The following is a 16448-nucleotide window of genomic DNA, read 5'->3' on the forward strand; positions in this document are numbered from 1 at the left end:
ACAGGGGCTGAGCACTGTCATAAACTGGTTGTGGAGCATCTTCGTCAGTCTCCTGAGCTTGGGCAAGGTGGCCATTTGTAGATCCAGGCAGTGAAGCTCTTTGAGGTTATATGTCTGCCCGGGTATCCTTGGAGAGGGAGCTTGAAGTTTCTTTCAGCTCACTGGAGCAGGACCACTGAATATCACATGGGCTGGAGTACATCCTGGGCAAAGAGGATAATTGATGTGTTGCTTAGTTTTAAATTTTAAAAAAAAATGTTGATGTCAGAATGCTTTACCACAAATCCCTGAAGGTAGCAGAATAGATGAATGAGTTGGGGTTAAAAAGGCATACAAGGTTCTTGCGTTTGTTGGCCAGAACGTGGAATACAAGAGCAGAGGGTTCATGTTTGAATTGTACAACAACGTAGATGGGGTAGAACTGGAGTTGTGCATATAATTCTACTTACCACAGGTAGCACGTGACAGTGGTAGAGAGAGTGCAGAGAAAATCCATGACAATGTTGCTAGGGTGACTGCGTGTATTTCAAGGGGAGTGGCTACTTTTGAGATATTCTCTTTGGAGGCTGAGGGGGAGAATTGATATTTATAAACTTGAGGGCCTTAATTTTAATGAGAAGGACCTATTTTTCTTTGCAGAGAGGTCAGTAATTGGGACAATAGATTTAAGGGAAGAGAAAGATTGGAAGAAAGCACAGGAAAAAAAAGGCTTTTACCAAAGGCTATCGGCATACTGGCCTTTTAAGTCAGGGCATTGAGTATAAAAGTTGGGACGTCATGGTGCGGTTGTACAGGACGCTGATGAGGCCACGTGGAGCTTTGTGTTCAGTTTTGATCTCCCTGCTATAGGAAAGATTAAACTGGAAAAAGTGTAGAAGAGATTTAAAAGGATGTTGCCAGGACTTGAGGGACTGAGCTATAGGGAGAGGTTGGACAGGCTGGGACTTTATTCCTTGGAGTGTAGGACACTGAGAGGTGATCTTATAGAGGTGCATAAAATCATGAGGGGCATAGATAGGGTGAATGCACTCGGTCTTTTTCGCAGGGTTGGGGAATCAAGAACTCGAGGGCATAGGTTTAAGGTGAGAGAGGAAAGATTTAATAGGAAATTGAGGGGCAACTTTTTTTTACACAAGGTGGTATGAATGTGGAATGAGCAGCCAGAGGAAGTGGACTTCTCTTTTTAAAAAAAACTTTTAAAAGATAGTTGGACAGGTACATGGAATGGAGAGGTTTAGAAGGTTATGGGCCAAACACTGGCAAATGGAACTAGCTTGGATGGGACATCTTGGTCAGCATGGACCAGTTGGGCCAAAGGGCCTGTTTCCATGCTGTATGACTCTGTGACTCAGAGGGTTTGGGAGGGATGAGGTTGCCAAAGCTTGCTACCTGAAAAGATAGTGGAGGCGGAAAGCATTGCATTTTCATTTTGAAAACTGCTGGATGACAGCTTAAATGGCCAAAGCTGCTTTTTAAAAAAAAAAGTGGATCAAGTACAATTATGTCTAAAAGACATTTGGAAAGGTTCATGAATAAGAGAGGTTTTGAGGGACATGGGCCAAATGCAGGCAAATGGGACAAGCTCAGGAAGGCACTTGGTCAGCATGGACAAGTTGGATTGAAAGGCCTGTTTCTGTGCTGTGTAACTCTGACTCTATGACTCTAACTGGGAAGTGGGACTTGTTTGAACAGCTTTTCTAGTAAGTGTTGGCAACATTGGACCAAACAGTTGTCTTCTGGACAGTAATATTTCATATTACAGTTGTATGCATCATAGAATCATCGGAGCGTACAGCACAGAAACAGGCCCTTTGGCCCACTGTGATACTAATCCCATTTGCCCCATTAGGCTTGTATTTCTGTCTTTCTGATAAGTACCTATACAAACGCCTTACTAAGCATTGTAATTGTATCTGCGTGCACCACCTCCTCTGGCAGCTTGTTCCAGATTAACACCATCCTCTGGAAAATCTTTCCCCTCAGATCGCCTTTAAATTTCTCCCCTCTTGAAACCTGTGCCCTCTAGGTCTATGCTTCCCACAAGAGGAAACGTCCCCTTTAAATCTACATTGTAAAGATGTCAGAATCTTAAGCCAAGCTATCCAAACTTTCCAACAACTTACCTATTCCAGTAGGAGTCTAGTAAACTTTCTCTGAACTGCTTCCAACATGTTAACATCCTCCTTTAAGACTAATATTGTACACATCTTCCAGCTGTGGTCTCAACAGTACCCTATATAGCAGAAACACAACCTCTATATTTCCCAACATTTAATAACAATGTTAGCTTTCCTAATTGCTTGCCGTACCTGAGTACTAATCTTTTCTGAAACGTGCGCTGACACCCAGATTACTCTGCAATCTCCCATCATTTAGATAGTTTGCTGCTTTATTTTTTTCTTGCCAAAATGAACAATTTTGCACTTTCCCACATTATGCTCCATTTGCCAGATCTTTGCCCACTCACTTGACCTCGATCCCTTTATAGTCTCCTTGCATACTAGAGTTCCAGACATAAAATGAACCAGACATTTTTTGATTTATGAAAAAGTGGGTCATTTAGACCCCTGCCCCGATGCTTGTTTGAAGTGGTCTACCTACATCTCCTAACTCCATTCAGCTGTCTATGATCCCTCTCCCTTGCATTAACAGGCTCTTTGACCCATACAGTTCATGCTGGGTTTTATGCTTCAGCTGAGCTTCCCCTCAGCTTTTCTCCCTCATATCGTTCAAGGTAATCCTCTATTTCCTTTTTCTTCATGTGTTTGTCCAGTCTCTCTCAAACCATTCACTGCAACCACTCATCTATAATAGTAACAGCTTTGAGAGACTGCCTGATTTGCTGGACAATTTCTACAGCTCTGATAAGGTGAGACCAGTGTTCCTGTGGTGAGTGACTCCCTTTGTCCTCTTTCCCCCCCCACCCCGTCCATCCCAGGCCCGCACCATCTCTGCAACTTAATTTCTTTTTTCTGTCAAAGGTCTTTGACCCGAAATGTTAACTCTGTTTCTCTCTCCACAGATGCTGCCTGACCTGCTGAGTTTCCAGCATTTCTATTTTTATTTTGGCTTTCCAGCATTTTGCATTTTTTTGTATTTTTGTTGTGTGTTGTGCTTCTACCTCCTGTGGCCGAGTTCCCTTCAGTCTTATTTTCTAAGGGACAGTCTGTTCAACCTTTGTGTGTCCTCTTACATTCGTAGCTATTGTGGAAAATTTGGAACACAGGAGTCCGTTCAGCCCACCATGCCTATGTTGTTTCCAAAGGAACTACCCAACCAAACCCAGCTTTCCAGTGTAAGTGTTCCAGACTCCTTCCAATTTACTTTAAATTCCATGCCCCATGGTATTTTGGCCCCTCCACTTTGAGAATAGGACCTTTCTTTTTACCTTATCTAGGTACTCATAATTTTGACATCTCAATTAAGTCTCCCTTCGGCTTCCTCTGTTCCAAAGGAAACGTCCTAACCTCTTCCATTCTTTCCTCATTGCTGGAAATCCTACTAAATCTCCTTTGCATCCTCTCCAGTGTAATCACATCTCACTTGTAATGATGTGACCAGAATGCTCCATTACTCTGCTGCTGTCTTCTGTAAATTGTTTCTGCACCTCTTCTCTCTCGCGCTCTCATCTGATTTACATTGAATAGTGGTTCTCCTTCTGAAAATCTAGCTGAGTTTATCTACCATTGTCTAATGTCTGTTATCTTTCACTTAAACAAAGCTACCCTTTTGAAATCCATGCTAACTACATTATTATACTTGTTCCTAGAAAATGATCTTCCTTTCCTTTAGTAGAGATTGCATTATTTTTCCCCCATCCATTGATGTTAAGCTAACTGGTCTATAATTCCCTGGAGATGATCTTCCCCTCCTTTGGGGTTGGATTACTTTTCTTTCCACTGATGTTAATTCCATGGATACATTATATCTCACTTTTTAAATAGAATATATTACATTAACTATCTCCCTTTCCTCTGGCATTACACCTTTTTCTGATAAATTAAACATTAACAGGCTGTTAGGTCAGGGAACCAATTTCAGTCTTATAATTCTGATTTATCATCCAACATCCTTGGCATTTTTTTTGAGTAGTGCATTTTGTACTGCTTGGTTTGCTGAATATTCAATCTCTAATTTTAAGTCTGTACCCTTCTGGCATCAGCAACTCACCCATTGGGTCATCTGTTGTCTATGTTCTTGGCCTTGCATCTATGTCCATTGCCAGAGCTGTGCTTCATACTTTCCTGAAATTTCCATCATGTTTCCTATAAATTGTTTTTCCTGAAAATCAAAGTGTGGAACTCTTTCACACCTTTTGATTTTTCCTGTAACCCTTGTGCTGTTCAATCCATTGGTCGATATCATCTATCAATTGAATGATTTGTCCTTATTGTTTTTCACACTCGCACTTCAGTGGTTTTCTGTCAGGGATTTTGACACTTAGATTTTTTAATTCTCTGCTTTACTTTCAAGCAGAAATCTCCAGGCAGTTTGTTTTAAGGGAGCAACCAACTTGGGGTAAAAGATGGTAATGTATTTCACAACTGTCCATATTCCACAATCAGATTAAGGGTCTGTAGTCACTTCACATGGTTACTTCATTAATTCACTTTAAGGGTGGTTTCATCCTGGATAATCCCCATTGAGGATACATATTACAGTATTGTTCCTTTAAAACTTGGAAGCCACCCTTTGTCATTGTGTACTCTGCCATGAGTAGTCTCGGTGTTCTGAGTGGTTTTGTTTGGATTCAGTTTTGCAATTTATTGGCATCAATCTTTGACACCACTATTTCTTGGTTAATATTAGTCTTCTATTATGTGCTTGCTGACCCCTTAACAGCCAGTTGTGTTTTAGTGAAATTCTTATCAGCCAGTGCTGCCTTTCATCAAGCATATATTAACTTGGCTAATATTTTCTTTTCAGTGGCCGCCCTTTCTTGTTTATGGCCATTTTCACTGTGTTCTTACTACCTCATGTCTTTGCCTTTTTCTCAACCCACCTTATCGCCCTTCTCCCCATTGTCCGGTTCTTTATCCTCCTCTCTACCTCTGCAAGTGCACCTTTGTGTCAGGTCAGTATTATAGTCCCATGGTTACTACAGAGCTTTATTACTGCTGTTTGAGCAAGAGACTTTTGCTGTTAGCATTCATGCCGAGTGCTAGTCAGCTTTTGTGAGAAAAGAGGTGTAGTCCAGCTCCATTTGTATCCATGTGTGCAGTTCCCATGTTCTTGGGCTGAATGAAAGTTGAGGAGCAGGAAGAGGCCACAACTCCTCAAGCCTGCCTTGCCATTCCGTATGATCATGGCTGATCGGAACGTGTTTTTAATTTAATGTCTAGAATATGGGAGTCATTGATAAGGCTAACATTTAAAGATCATTCATTGCACTTGAGGCAGTGATGATCACCGATTTAAGCCACTGCCTCTTGTCATATGAGGAATACTCCCAGAATGCTGTTGGGAAGGAGTTCCTGGATATAGTCCCAACAATAATAATGAAGGTTTCTGTGAAGGGGAAATACCATTGGTGATGTTCCCTCTGTCCTTGTCGTCTTTGGTGGTTAAATTTGTGGGTTTTTGTAGGGTGCCATCAAAGAAGCATGTTAGTGTAATTACAATGCACTTTGTAGGTGTGATGCTTCTCAGCTATGGGGCACCATTGGTATAGGGAGTAAATGATTATGGTGGTAAATAGTGCAAATCAAGTGGACTGCTTTGTTTTGGATGGTTTGAGCTTTTGACTTGTTGGAGCTGCCCTCATGATACTTCTGACCAGATGAGGGTGGTGGCTGGTCAAGTATTCACTTTGGGAGGAAGAATAGAACATCACATTTTTAATTGGTGAGTCACTTGAATAGTATTTGGTGATTTGCATGTCTTTGTACATCCCCATTAATTTGCATGTGCAACAAGTAATTGGGATGGCAAAGGGCATGTTGTACAAAGGGTTTGGAAGACAAAAGTTAGATGTTGCTGTTGAAGGATTTGGTGTGATCACAACAGGACAGTGCTCCCTGCAATAGTTATAGTGCAAAAGGACTACTGCTCAAATCTGCACCAGCTTCATGCAAGAATATTCTAGCTGGTCCTACTCCCCTTAATCTCACAAACTTTTAATTTCAGATATTTATCAGAATCCCTTTTAAATGCTATAATATAATCTGTTTTCACTATTCCTCTTGGTGGTGCTTTCTTGAACTTATCACTTATTTATATTTTTAAAATAAAAACAGTTTGCTTATGTCACTTCACAGTTCTTTTGCCGATCACCTTCGCGTGAGGTCTGAATTCATCGCCCCTCAACCAATGGGAACAATTTGCTGTCAATCCCCTTCGTGATTTTAAATCTGTTATCTTTTTTCTAAAGAGACCGCCCCCACCTGTTCACGTAATTGAAGTCTCTCATTGATGGAACTTCTGTAAATCTTGTATGAACTTTTTAAAACTTTCACATTTCCTAACGTGTGTCATCATGATAGGATGAACCATCTAGTTAGAACCTGATTTCCTTTCATAGAGTCACACAACACATACAGACCCCCCTCCACCACGTCCATGCCCACCTTTTTGCCTATCTACATTTATACCATTTGCGTTTGTTGGGACTGTATCCTTGTATGCCTTACCTATTTGTGTCTGTCAAAATGCTTATTAAACAGAGTAATTGTATCTGATTCTTCCACCTCCTGTATGCTCCAGATATCATCTACTCTGTAAACAATTAAAAAAACTACCCCTCATCCCATTTAAAACTCCCTTCCTCTCAAATTAAACCTTTGCCCTGATGCAGGGTCGTCCCCCCGAAAACATTGATTCTCTCTCTGCCTCCACAGATTGCTGCCTGACCCGCTGAGTTCCTTCAGCAATTTATTTCTCGCTCTAGATTCCAGTATCTGCAGTCTTTTGTCTCTCTCATATTCTGTGCCCTGACCTATGAAGGCAAGCATGCCATATGCCACCTTCACCACTCTAACAGCATGTATCGCCACTTTCCTGGGAACAATGGGCTTGCACCCCCTAGGTCTTTTGTACCAATGTAACATCCTATCCAAAAAGGAAGGAGGAATAAAGTAGGTAATTGTAGGCCATTAGCCTAACGTCTGTTGTTGGAAAAATCTTAATTTATTTTTAAGAAAGTAAGATCAGCCCTTTTGGAAAATCATCTAATCAAGAGTTGACATGGCTTCATGAAGAGAAAACTGTTTTAAGCAACTTTATTAGATTTTTGATGAAGTCTCAGTCAGAATGGGTAGAGGAGAGCCAAGTATTTGAGTTTGGACTTCCAGGAAAGTGTTTGGAAAGGTACCTCAAACTGTCAAGTTTCAAGATAAGAGACCATAGTGTTGGAGATAATATTGGTATGGGCAAAGGAGTTGGCTAATGGGCAGAAAGCAGCAGGTGGGGATAGGGGTCATTTTCAGGTCTGCAGCCTGGTGACTAGTGGAGCCGTTGACAGATCAGTGCTAGGACTGCAACTGTTTACAATGGGCTTATGACGTGAAGGAAAGAAGTGAATATACTTGGGCAAATTAGGGGACTAAAATAGGTAGGAAGGCGAGTTGTGAGGAGATTACAGTCAGTTTGGAGATATTTATAGGTTAGGTGAGTGGGGACTTGGGGGTTCTTGTGGTGCTATCTTTGTGCACAAGTGTAGCAGCTTAAAGGAAGATTAGGAGGGGGTTGCAGCAACAGTACTAGAGTGCTGAGAACAATTCTGATATTCCTATTTGAGGAAAGATTGTTATTTCATGAGAGGCAGTTCAGAGAACATTCACAAAAAATGATCCTGGATATGGAGACAGGGGTACTATAAGGAAAGTTAGGCAGGTTAGGACCCCTTGGAGTCCTAGAAGAATGAGAGGCCAACCTGCTCAACTTCTCTAAATTAGACCCTAACTTCATCTCTGGAGTGAGCAGTGAATCCTAAAATAAAAACACAAAATACTGGAAACACCTGGCTTAGCCACAGGGTGCCTTGGGGGCACAGTCCTTGTGTATATAAGGCCGAGGTGAATTCTAATTTGTAAGGGAATCAGAGTTTATAAGGATAAGGGCAGGGAAATGGACTTGAATATCTGATCAGCCATGACCCCATTGAATAATGGACCGGGTTTGAAGAGCTGAATTGCCAACTCCTGTTCTCACCTTATGGTCTCTCGTGATGTCTGCCTCTGTTTGTAAAGTGGACATCCCTTTTTTCTAAACCCATTTTCTCAACCAGCCTTGCCACTTTCAATGCTTTCTCTATTCTCCCCTTTAACTTGTATTGGGCTGAAAAGGCAGTTTCTGTGTTGTGTGATCCTGAATCTGACTCCCATGACAGATTTGCTATCCCAGGTACCCGTCTGATGAACCCTTTAGTACTCTCCTATAGTGAGTATATAGTTTTTTTTAGCAGGTAAGGATACAAATTGTGCAAAATCACCTTTGGTATACCAGTACAGCTTTTGGCTAACTGAAGAAAAGGGTGAATGAAGATAAAGATCCCAATCCTGCCACAATATTAGGCTTTTACCCTCTCATAATTGAGACCTGGACTGCCTATAGCCAGCACCTGTAGGCACCGGAGCAATACCACCAACAGTGTCTCTGCTACATCCTTCAAATCCACTGCAAGGATAAGTGGACCAACATCAGTGCCTTTTCTCAAGCCAGCGTCCTGAATGTATTGTTTTATTATTGTTACATGTACTGATATAGTGATTTGCATGCCATCCAGACAAATCATGCATACATAAGTACATCGAGGTGCTAAAAAGAAAACAATGCAGAATATGGTGTTGCTGCTACAAAGAAAGTGTAGTGTAGGTAGACAGCGCAAGAGCTACAACAAGGCAAATTGGAAGATCAAGAATTCACATTTAGTATAAGAAAGATCTGTTCAAGAGTCTGGTAACAGCAGGATAGAGGGGGACCCTGAGCCTGGTGTTATGTGTTCTCAAGCTTTTATATCTTCTGTCTGATAGGAGAGGAGCGAAGAGAATGACTGGGGTGGGTGGGGTCTTTGATTATGTTGGCTGCTTTACCAGGGCAGCAGGAAGTGTAGACAGTCCATGGAGGGGAGGCTGATTTGACTGATGGACTGGGCTGCATTCGTAACTCTCTGCAATTTCTTGCAGCCTTGGGCAGAGCAGTAGCGTACCAAGCTGTGCATCTGGATAGGATGCTTTCTATGGTGCATCTGTAAGTGTTTGTAAGATCCATCAGGGATGTGTTGAATTTCCTTAGCCTTGTGAGCAAGAGGTGTTGGTGTGCTTTCTTGGTCACAGCATCTACGTGGCTGGGCCAAGACTTGGCATTAAAGCCTTAATTACATAAAGCAGGCCATTTGGTTTGTGTGCCTGACATCTAATTCCTGAAACAGAAAACTGTTCTAAGCTCTTTCACCGGAAAAGAAATTGGAGATGATTTTAAAAAATGCTTGGGCTGTGGTGGGAGGGTGTGGAGAGGCAGAATGCCCTCTGACTCTCTTGCCCATGACAACTGAAGTGGAGAAGGAGCATTTGGGATGGCAGTGAGAACCTGGAGCAGGGCATACACACCCAGAATAAATCACAAAAGAATTGCACTCTGCAAACTTACCACCTACATCCAATTGAGCACCGTCTTACCCTGTGGATGTAAGTCTCTGTGATTTCCAGATTGGTCACAGCAGTCATCCATAGACGAGAATGGAAGCAAGTCATCCTTGATCTTGAAGGACTATCTGAGAAGGTGATAATTAAAGTAAAACATGACACCTTCATGCTTGTACTCAAATCCTCTTGTAATAAAGGGCAGTATACCTGTGGTGTTCCTCATTGTTTCATTTTCATATTAGCTTTTGGTGACGTGTGCAAGGATACTTGGTCCCTTCGTTCTCCACTCTCTTATCATTACAGTAAATATTTACCATTTGTTTTCAACCAAGAAAACGCACCTTTTTCCAAATTCTACTCCATCTTGCCATATTATCCACTCATTCATCTTGTCTGTATCCCCTCAGGGTCTCTCTTCACCCTTGGTCACAACTCACATTCTCACTTAGCTTTATGTCATCAACAAACTTGGAAATGCTGCATTTGGACTTCTTAGCCATTTATTGATAGATTGTAGACAGTGCAGCACCCCACCCATCACAGCTTGTCAACCTGAAGATCCTGTTTATCCCCGCACCTTGTTATTGATGTGTTAGTCAATTCCCAATCCACACTCTGGTAGTCATACAGAACAGGAAGGGGACCTATGGTCCCCATTGTCCATCTCAACACAATCTCCACCTTTACCAGTGCTTGTCCAGATTTTTAAAAAAATATTGTGAGAATACCTGTCTTCACCACCATCTCAGTGCATTCCAGATTGCAACCACCCTCTGGGTTGGGGGAATAATTTCTCTGATCCCTGCTAACCTTACTCACAAGAAACCTGTACCCTCTTATACTTTATCTATAGTATTTTGCCTCAATTCCATGTGCTATCACCTTGTTCACCAAGCTCCCATGTGGGACCTTACTCAAAGCCTCTTGGAAATCAAAATACATATGTTTTCTCTCATCTGCTCTAGATCCATCCTCAAAGAACTCTAGTAGATGTCAAGTAAGATTTTCCTTTCATAAATCCATGTTAATTCTGCTGTCAGTTTCCAAGCTCATGAGCTCCTCTAGCATTAATATTTAAAAAAAAACTCTTGCTTCTAAATTTTCACTGGTCACTTGGTTCTCCAGTAATATTGGGATGTTTTATTGTCTTCCTTGGGGAGACCTATTCCCTCATGCTTCATTGAAAATGTTGATGATGGCTTGGAACTTCTGCGTGCTTAAGTGCATCATCTGCACACTGAGCTTCAGATAACCTTGGTTCGGAGTGTATTATTCAACTGAGCTTGTCTTGCCTCATCTTCACAAAAGCTTGTCAGAAAATGTTTGCTGATCAGCTGCCACCTGCTTTCCAGGTCACACTTTGAATGATGGAATCACATTTTCACCCAATGCCGGTGAGCTGCTCCTACTGATCCTGCTCATCAGTTGTTACTTTGTTCACCTCATCCTTCATAATGGAGTTCATTGTTTTTCTAAAGACACATCAGTCTAAACTCGCCTGTAGTTAGACTTTCATAGGGACTTCATTTTGGAGTATAATGAGAAGTGTGATGTTATATTAGGAAGAACAGAAAAGCAGATGTTTTTTTGAAATAGAGAACTGGGGAACATGGTACAAGAAACAAACTTAGCATGCAGGTAACAAGTAAGCAGGCTGAAAGGTAGGATGCATTCTCGGGGCTCGATGAGCTATATCCCAGGCACCTACAAAAGACAAGGGAGAAGATTGTTGGGGCCCTGAACAGAAAATTCTAAATCTTTGCTGGCCAACATGCAAGGTGCCAGATGACTGGAGGGCAGTAAATGTGGTACCTTCATTCAAGAAGGGCAGCAGGGATAAGCCTGGTGGTTCCAGGCTTGTGAGTTAAACATCAGTGGTAGCGAAGTTATTGGAAGAAATCCTGAGGGACAGTTAATCTATCTTTGGAAATGCAGGATTAATCAAAGATGGTTAGCATGGTATTGTTGGGGGAGATCCTGTCCGACCTATCTCATTTTAAATTTTTTTGAAGAGGTAACAAAATTCTGTTCATGAGGGCAGTGCAGTTGATGATGTACATGGACTTCAGTAAGGCCTTTGACAAAGTCTTATATGGGAAAATGGTTTTTGTGATTGAAAGCTTGTGACCAGTGGTGTACCATGGGGATTGGTGCTGGGATCCTTGCTGTTTGTTGTATACATTAGCAAATTGGATATGAAAATTGGTGGTGATCTTGATAGAGTGATGGTCTTGGGATGCAGGAAGATAGTCATCAGTTGGTAAAATGGGCAGAGCATTGACGGAGAGAAATTAATCCTGAAAATTGAGAGTGGTAGTGCCCAGAGAGCATGGAGGAACAAAGGGGCCTTGGCACACTTCCAAGGATCTCTGGTGGCGGCAGCACAGGTGGATAAAGTGATGAAGAAGCCACCAAGGATATCTGCCTTCATTTGCTGTGGCATAGAATACAAGACCAGGGAGGTTATGGTACAGTTTTGTAAGACCTTGTTAGGCCATAGCGGGAGTACTGGTCACCATACTACAGGAAGGATATGATTGCACAAGGGAGAATGCAGAGGAGATTCATCAGGGGCATGTTGCTTAGTTTCAGTTATGAGAGAATGGAAAGGCTGGGTTTGTTTTTCTGGAAGAGACTGAGGGAGTCCCGAGAGACTTGCACAGAATTGAGGGGCATAGGCTGGGTAGATAGAAGGGAATTTTACCCCATGGCAGAGGGGTTTTAAAAACGACACAACATAGGTTTAGGTTAAAGAGCCAGAGGGGATCTGAGGAAGAATGATTTCAGCCAGAAGGTGGTTGGAGGAAGTAATAACTCTCACAACATTTACACTTCGACAAGCACTTGCGTCACCACGTCAGAGAAGTGTTGATAAATAGGGTTAGTGTAGATGGTTGGCGTGGCCATTGTGGTTCGAAGGCCTGTTTCTGTACTGTATGATTCTAACTCAGCCACTCTAATTAGGGAGGCAAATTCTTATTTGTTCTGGTGAAAAGGGGGTGGAGTGCATACGAAGGCAGGTCTCTATGGTAAATGTTGTTGAGACCACACATATAGCTCTGGTCATTCCTCCCACACCGACCATCCTGACAAATGCAAGATGTTACATGTTGGCAAGGCAAACAAGGCTAGGGTGTACACAGTAACTGGCAGGGCCCTAGAGAATGTTGATGAATGGAGGGACCTTGGTGTCCAAGTCCATAGATCCCTGAAAGTGGCAGCACAGGTGAATAAGGTGGTGAAGAAAGCGTACAGGATGCTTGTCTTCATTGGTCGTACCATAGAATGTAGGAGCTAGGATGTCATGTTACAGCTTTATAAACATTGGTTAAGCCACACCTGGAGTATTACGTGCAGTTCTGGTCACCACACTACAGGAAGGATATGCTTGTGCTGGAGAGGGTGCAGAGGAGATTCACCAGGATGTTTCCTGGATACCCAGATTGGAGCATTATTAGAAGAGACTGGAGGGGATGATCTTTGTTTCCCCCCCCCCCCCCCCCCCCCCCCCCCCCATATGGAGGGGACTGAGGAGTGACCTATTAGTGGTATTTAAAATTATGAAGCAGACAGATGTGGTAGATGGAATCATTTTGCCATGGGGGAGGTGTGTCTAAGACAAGAGAGCATAGGTATAAGGTGCGAGGTAGGTTTAGAGGGGATCTGAGGGGGATTTTTTTTTCCACACAAGGGTGGTTAGAATCTGGACTGTCTGCCTGATGAGATGGTGGTGGCTGATACTCTCTCAACATTTAAGGAGGATCTAGACAAGTACTTGAGTCACCAAGGCATAGAAAACTACTGCAGGAAAATGGGATTTGCATTAATAGGAATAAGGAGCAGCATGGACATGGTGAGCTGAAGAGCCCTTGTCTGTACTCTCTGACTCTGATCACTGGCCTCAGAGTGACAAGGGCATGGAAACGCTCCAATGGTTCAGTTATATCTTGCACAAAAGAATATGGGAAGTTGTTGAAGGCCAATCATCCAAGAATATCATGGCAGGAGTTCCACTGTGTCCAACTATCTTCAGCTGCTTCATCAATGACCTTCCACGGCAATATCACAAATGGGAACAATGAATGCACAATATTCAGCAACAGAAAAGGCACTGGAAGAACTCAGTGGGTCAGGCAGCGTCTGTGGAGGGAAACGGGCAGTCGACGTTTCTGGTGTCCATTTCCCTCCATGGCTGCTGCCTGATTTGCTGAGTTCCTCCAGTGCCTTTTGTGTTGCTCCAGATTCCAGCATCTGCAGTCCCTTATGTCTCCATGCACAATATTCAATTTTATTTACAACTCCTCATCAAATGAAGCTATTTCTACCTGCATTCATGAGCCACTGATGTGGCAAATAACATTAGCATTGCAGAAGTGCCAGGTTCTCCAACAAGTATAACTACCTACTTGTTACCATTGTCAGCATACCGATCACCAACATCCCAGGCATCACCAATGAACAAGAACTCAATTGGACTAAGCAGCTGGACTCAGAATCTGGATATCCTGTGACATGTGACTTACCTCCTGACACCCAAGGCCTTTTCACCATCTACTAGGCACAAGTCAGGAGCAAGGTAGAATACTCTCCACTTGTGTGGGTGAGTTTAGTTCCAGCAGCACTTGAAGCACAGCTTTAACAGAACAAAGCAGCCCACTTAATTGGTGCCCCATCCATCACCCTGACATTAATTCTCTCCAGCAGTGCACAGTGTGTACCGTCTACAAAATGCACTGCAGGAGCACCTCTCGACTCTCAACCTCTTCCACCAAGGAAGTTGAAGGTAGCTGGCCTGTGGCATTACCGCTGGCCTGTGGCATTACCACTGCCTGCGGCTTCCCCTTCAAGTCATACGCCACCCTGACTTGGAAATAAATTGCTGGTCATTAATCTTCACTGGGTCTAAATCCTGAAAATCCCTCTCCAACAGCAATATTGGAGTATCTTCACCAGAGGGACAGTTCAGGAATGATGGTTGTGGCAAATTCGAGGTTGGTTAGGGGTGGGCAATAAGTGCCAGCCTTGCCAGCTTCACATCCAAACATAAAATGAGTAAATAGTGTTTTAATGTGATGTAATATAATCATGCTGCCTAAATCATCACCTGGAATTGATCCCACATCGACCTCTGGTGACAATAGACAATGGTGCATCTCTCACAATACAAAATATTTGTTATGCACACCCAGCTTTGGGTGGGTGAATTCTGGACTGATTGCTCTGTTTTATTTTGCATTTTTATCACTGCTATTTTGTACATTTAATGCTACTTTTGATGCATGAGTGTACACGTGAAAATATTTGAGAAAATTGTCTGTATAATTGTACATTTTGTGAAGCTGAACAGGTACAGTTGATTTTTTTCAATTTTATATTATATAACGTTGTCACTTACTATTGCTCTTGATAATTCCAACACTTTTTAAATGTGTTTTCTCATTTTGCAGATGCACAGGCTCACGAGAGAGAAGACCTGTTTGTTCAGAAGTTACGACAATGCTGTGTTCTCTTTGACTTTGTCTCTGACCCTCTCAGTGACCTCAAATACAAAGAGGTGAAAAGAGCAGGTTTGAACGAGATGGTGGAATACATCACGCACAACCGGGATGTGATCACAGAAGCTATTTACCCAGAGGCTGTTATTATGGTATGCCTGCACGAATTTTTGTTTTATATACACAGCAGAGAAACCAGACTAACATTTTTTGGCTGTCCTAATTAATACTTCAGGTGTTTTTCTCAGCTCAGTAGTAGTACTCATGGCCACAAGATAGTGAATTCAGCTCTAACGAAGAGATGAGATGGCAGAACTTCAACTTCAAGAGGCGCTGTACTGTGTGAGGACGATAGGTTCATGGAAGATTTCCAAACCAGAAGGAGTCCATTCAGTCCACTTGAGTCCATGCCAATTAAAACAAGCTATACAGCCCATCCCTGGGTTACAAACACCCTAATAATGAACAGGCTGCCTTAAATATTATTAAATTCAAATGAGAACCAATCTCAAAAAATGACCTGTGTATATGTAATGTCCCTGCAGTCAACAGACATCATTGTCTAGAAGAACACAAGCTGCCAGTTTCACCATAGGAAGCCACTTAAGAGATTTGCTTTGGAAACCGATAAGCAATTGCTTCTATTGATACTTGTGCAATAATACTCTATTAAATAATGTACCATCCGCTGATACTTCAAGCCCATTGAAACCAGCCATTGAATTTGGGACATCCCGATTCTGTACCACTGTGACTAGGCAGGGAAGATAATAAATAAATGTTCCTGTTAATTGGCCCTCATCAACACCGTTTACCACAATATTATGGAGGTATGATTACTGCATCAAGTGATTTTGTGCATTTTTCGACCTATGGACAACTGCAAAAACGGAACCCGTTTGTAACCTTGGGATGGCCTCTGTAGCTTATTCTCACCTTCCATAACCCTGCAGGTCACAGTTCTTCAAGTATGCATCCAAATACTTTTCAACTGTGAGGTTTCTACCTTTCAGCCAGTGAGTTCCAGGCACCTACCATTTTAACCCAGTTTAGGCCATTTCCTTCTATTTTGTCATTGTCATTTTGCATAACTATGCAAATTCTGATTATGAATACTACCACAGAAGTGCTCTCCCTCGATACTCTTTCCACCAGCCCAGTTTCATTCTCCAACTAAATCCAGAATTTCTCCCCTGATGATAGAGATGCTACATGCAGGCTCAGAGAAATTTGGAATTGTTTATGTCAACAATTTTGTTTCCTATTACAGTAATTGAAATGCCCCATTATGACTGCTTTAGTGTATTTGAACTTTTCAGAAATTTGTGTGAAGATTTGCTCTTTAATTTCCTCGCAACTGTTTGGAGATCTG

The 16448-nt window shown here is 42.3% G+C and overlaps 1 protein-coding gene across 2 annotated transcripts in view; it reads left to right on the forward strand.

Annotated features, from left to right (window-relative positions):
- Nucleotides 1-16448, forward strand: part of ppp2r5d (protein phosphatase 2, regulatory subunit B', delta) — a 111213-nt gene that overhangs the window by 47366 nt on the left and 47399 nt on the right. For both annotated transcript variants that reach the window (XM_052025260.1, XM_052025261.1), the window contains exon 4: nt 15029-15228. In XM_052025260.1, the coding sequence (XP_051881220.1) occupies nt 15029-15228 (200 nt within the window). The remainder of the gene's footprint in view (nt 1-15028; nt 15229-16448) is intronic.

This window comes from Pristis pectinata, chromosome 10 (assembly GCF_009764475.1).
Source record: "Pristis pectinata isolate sPriPec2 chromosome 10, sPriPec2.1.pri, whole genome shotgun sequence".
NCBI lineage: Eukaryota > Metazoa > Chordata > Chondrichthyes > Rhinopristiformes > Pristidae > Pristis > Pristis pectinata.